At 34.9% G+C, this 4,619-nt stretch overlaps 1 protein-coding gene across 1 annotated transcript; it reads left to right on the forward strand.

The window, feature by feature from the left end:
- The first annotated feature begins 397 nt into the window (after positions 1 to 397).
- Positions 398 to 4,210, forward strand: LOC111710501 (uncharacterized). The gene is made up of 2 exons (XM_023484605.1): positions 398 to 578; positions 3,070 to 4,210. The coding sequence occupies exons 1-2, from the start codon at positions 429 to 431 to the stop codon at positions 3,694 to 3,696; spliced, it is 777 nt and encodes a 258-aa protein (XP_023340373.1). The 5' UTR covers positions 398 to 428; the 3' UTR covers positions 3,697 to 4,210.
- The last annotated feature ends 409 nt before the right edge of the window (positions 4,211 to 4,619 follow it).

Below are 4,619 nucleotides of genomic sequence, written 5' to 3' on the forward strand. Positions count from 1 at the left end.
ATATTCGATTATATGTAATCTTTGAGCCNATTTGCCCGTGTTTTAATCCTTAAATCTGTTCTCCGGACTGAAACGACTGGGTGTCTGAAACCAATGATTTTCATTCCTTATCTTTGATTTATCTGAAATTCTTGGAAATCCTATAATTTTATATAAAAGAACAAAATGAGAGAGATAGGAGGATAGTTTGGTTAGGGCTATTATTGAGCGCTAGTAAGTAGAGTGTCCATATTTCCAAACTGGAATGCGCCAACCCGCCCCGCCAGGAATGCGCCAACGCGTACCGCCTGGAATGCGCCGGCTGGGCCGTGGGGGAATTTGCCGACCCGGCACGTCGTTTGGAATGCGCGGAATTCTGGTAGAGACGATGTATGTTCAGTTTTTCTTAAACCTTTGATCAATACACATCACACGGTGTTTAGTAAACCATGGGTAAATTCAGCCTCTCGCGGCTAATAATGTGCGCCAAGTACCAGAGGTTGACCTCTGAAGATTATCTACGGCTTGGCCTCTGTGATCCCATATCTTGCCCAGATTGCTCGGAAGGGAACGGACATTATGTGAAAAATGAAAAAATGGTAAATTATAATTAACCAAGATTTTACAGATGTTGACAATGAAATATTTATCTTTTTGACAACAAATCACAAGATAATAAACAATAATTAATAATTAAACATAAAGTTTATGCTAAGGTTCTCGCTTCTAAACATGGTTATTTTGGTTTTAAGTATAAATTTATAAAAATTAATATTATTAAATATTGAAACATTAATATTATTGAATATTGAAACTTTGATTTGTTGACAGTTTCAATCAGTCTGTGGTTTCAATATATAAACTTTTTAATGTTACTAAAATTGAAATCATAATCAATACAATAAAACAAGACATTCATATATATGTTGCGTATAGCCGGCCAAACGACTGGACCGATTGAGCTGACTTTTTTTGTGGACACACATGGGTGGCCTGGGGGTGTTATAGGCTAAAAAAATTCGATTTATTTAAAAACATTTTTTTACGGGGAAGGCCGGGCCTTTCAGCTAGTATATTATATATCTATGATATATTTAGACAAAGCTTTCATCTCACATATAACAACTTTATATAAAAAGTTTAAACATTTTTTTGTCTGAAATATTTGTTTTACATTTTGTGAAGATTGAATTTGAACCTGTTCTCTGCTGTTGACATTTTGAACATTTTGTTGTTTGGCTTGTATATGCATAAATCTATCAACAGACAGTAACACTGCCTGAATATATATATTTAAATACTTGGGTGTGCTTTGAGTGTCTGCAGGTTCTTTTGTATGTTTTTACTCCCCCCCCCTACGATGGGCCCCTTTTCTTGAATATCTAACCGTCTTCTCTTTGAAGGATACTAAGGACTAGGGTAGGGCTGAATATTTGTTTTAACATCATATGCAATATTTTTCGTTTTCAGCATTAAACAAAAAAAGTTCGTTTTTTTTTGAGGTCTTGCATTTTTCAATCACAATTTCTCTTTTTCTAATAAGCAATGGACAAGAAAAAATAGGGTTTGAATTCCGTATTTATGCAATAAACCAAATGCTTGATTTACTCACTTGATCTTGCGTGTAAAAATTGTAAATTCAGAACTGGAGGTGTTACAAAGTTACAAAGTAACTCCGCATTAAATAAACTTCTTCATTATACGCTGAGTTTTGACTTTTTGAAATATATTTTGTCTATGGTTTATGTTTACTGCTCCTTCTTGAATCTATTTTGTCTATGGTTTATGTTTACTGCTTCTTCTTGAATATATTTTGTCTATGTTTAAATTATTTCTCAGCAAGTGCTTTGACATCTTTTGTTCTCGCCATTCCATGTTGAACAAGTTGAATTTAGAAATTCTACACAAATACTTGGTATTTCCAAACTGCCTGAATGCGACTTTAGACGTAAATTCTTGGGGCTTTTTTAAATAATATTGAAAACCAAATCCAAAATTAGAAATTTTAAGATAAAACGAAGATGTTTGTATCAATTTTAAGATAAAAACGAAGATGTTTGTATCAATTTTAAGATAAAACGAAGATGTTTGTATCAATTTTAAGATAAAAACGAAGATGTTTGTATCAATTTTAAGATAAAACGAAGATGTTTGTATCAATTTTAAGATAAAAACGAAGATGTTTGTATCAATTTTAAGATAAAAACCGAAGATGTTTGTATCAATTTTGATCAGTCAAAAGATTAGGTGGTACCGTTGTAAATTGGACATTCACTTGAATATTACGTATACGGTTCCTTTAAGTTTCTAAATTAGATTTCTTCTCTAGAATTGTTTGAATGTTGTGAATCTCGTGAATTAGTATTAGATGCATGGGTTTAACAGCAGGAGGCGAGCTGACCACCCACTAGCATTGCAATGGAAAATGTTAATGCTTGCTGCCTCTAAACCAGGGCGTTATGTGAAATTGGTCCACTGTGGGGGGTTTAAAACTATACTTTCAATTAGGAAATACAATTCGCGGGATATTTTCAAATTCCTAATAAGATGGCAATATCCCTAATGGATTTCTTGTCACGATTTTTCTTCCTAACTCCAGGTTGGGTTTAGATAAGGAGGGATGGGTTTGGGAGAAGAGAAGAGAAGAGAAGAGAAGAGAAGAGAAGAGAAGAGAAGAGAAGAGAAGAGAAGAGAAGAGAAGAGAAGGAGGAGGGAAAACCACGAAACAAATTTGTTTGGAAGACAAGGATGGATGAGGGACTAATGTTTTCTGGCTGGTATACCCTAGACCCGGAGCAGGGTTCTGCTGCTGTATTGCCCTAGGTTCAGATATGCATCTTGTTCTTTTCTCAGCTCTGTGTTATAATCCAACCAGCTTTCACCCGCCACCTGCAGATATTTTAACCCAAACCCGCTCTCAGTGTGAGAAATCTAACCCTGAGAATTAACTAGAAACTGTCCTGTAAACTCGTAAAACAAGATCAATTATCTACTCGTTGACAACATGTCTGTTAGCAAAAATTAAGAAAAATATGAAAATAATAATTATCCGTGTTTTGACATGTCACTAATTTGTTTTATTTGTTCCAGGTTGAGAAGAACAACAACTTGTTATTAAACAACCAGCTGAGTGAAGAGAAATTAAACCTCCCCAACCCTCTCCACAAGATCGTAAACAATCTCCAAGATGAAAACATTACTTGCAACAAGTGTAAAGAACTAGTGAACACAACCCATATCAACTGTAGCAAGGATAAAGTGAAGAAAAAAGGTTTTGTAAACCTGGGGTTTGTTGATGCTCTGACAGAACGGTCCAGCTGGTATCAACCCTACCTTCAGAGAGAAATAGCGGTGAAAATCCTCTCCGATTGTCCGGTGGGATCATTTTTAGTCCGAAATTCTCAAACCCACCAATCTTCAGGATGTCTCGCGCTCACCGTCCGAGTTCCAAAAAGCTTTAACGGAACCGGTATCCTTCATTATCTAATCCAAGTCCAAGAATCCGGATTTAGGATAAAAGGATTTACAAAGGTTTTCCCCAGCCTTCCTGCTCTAGTCGTTCATCACTCAGTGATGAAGGAAAACCTTCCCTGCAGACTTATAATAGAGGATGAGTCAAGTGGTGAAAGTGATCGAGAAAGTGATTTTGCAGACTTGGATTCGGACCCAGAGTATCCTGATATACTTCACAGGTTGAGAGCACAACTCTCTCAATAAATCAGTAGACCCGGAGAAGATTTGTCCGTTTGACCTTCTGGACACATTCATGTATAGAGAAACCATCATCCACTCATTCATTCATCCTTGATGGGGCTTCTATTCAAGGGGTGGGATGATTGAATGATCTGATATACTTGTAAGCAGGGTTGAATACCTATCAACCTATTCAACTATACAAACATCAAATTCATACAGAATATTTTAAAGATTATGCCAGCTTGGCAATTTCTAGTCATTATGCATACTGTATCCTTGTATCCTTGTATCCCTGTATCCTTGAATCCCTGGATCGATCTTGTATCCTTTTTTATCCAAATAACTAAATCCCATTTGAAATTTTAACTTTACATTAAAGTAAAAGTTTATAATTTGCACCGTTCCCAATTCCATTCCCCGCCGTGTACTCCCGCCGTTTATTACCGCCATTTTTACCCGCCGTTTGTATGTTAATCTACCTCTCTAGTTGAGTTTTCTTGTCTCCCTGTGAATTAATATTGTGTATGCAGGCTGTGAAATAATAAGGAAAGTAGATCTAACATAGTAAAAAGTCCATAACAAAACTGAAATAAATACTCTAGTATTTGATATATTTTAATTTTAAAACCGTCTAATACTTATAGAAATTAAATAATCCACATAATTTGGTTAAACTTCGATAAATCCTAATTATTAGTATAACATTTCAATTTGAAATAATGTGAATTAGTGAATTTTTAATCTTAAAATTTCGCGGATTAACAGAATTTGTTGATTTTGGGATTATCTGATAGGTTTAATTTTCTATAATCTTCTCAAATCCAAATTAGAAACAAAATAGTTCATATCTTTAATTATTTATTAAATTCCGTGTCACGTGAGTTGAAATTGAAAAAAGAGTTTTTACCTTTTTTCTTTCCCCGGTCGGACATTCACAAATGAAA

This window comes from Eurytemora carolleeae, unplaced genomic scaffold, assembly GCF_000591075.1.
Source record: "Eurytemora carolleeae unplaced genomic scaffold, Eaff_2.0 scaffold1057, whole genome shotgun sequence".
In the NCBI taxonomy this organism is placed as follows: Eukaryota; Metazoa; Arthropoda; class Copepoda; order Calanoida; family Temoridae; genus Eurytemora; species Eurytemora carolleeae.

Excerpts from the sequence above, each read along its gene's own strand:
- LOC111710501 (XM_023484605.1), top strand. The coding sequence starts at position 429 with ATGGGTAAATTCAGCCTCTCGCGGCTAATAATGTGCGCCAAGTACCAG. Across the intron at positions 579-3,069 it reads ATGTGAAAAATGAAAAAATG|GTTGAGAAGAACAACAACTT; the intron begins GTAAATTATAAT and ends TATTTGTTCCAG.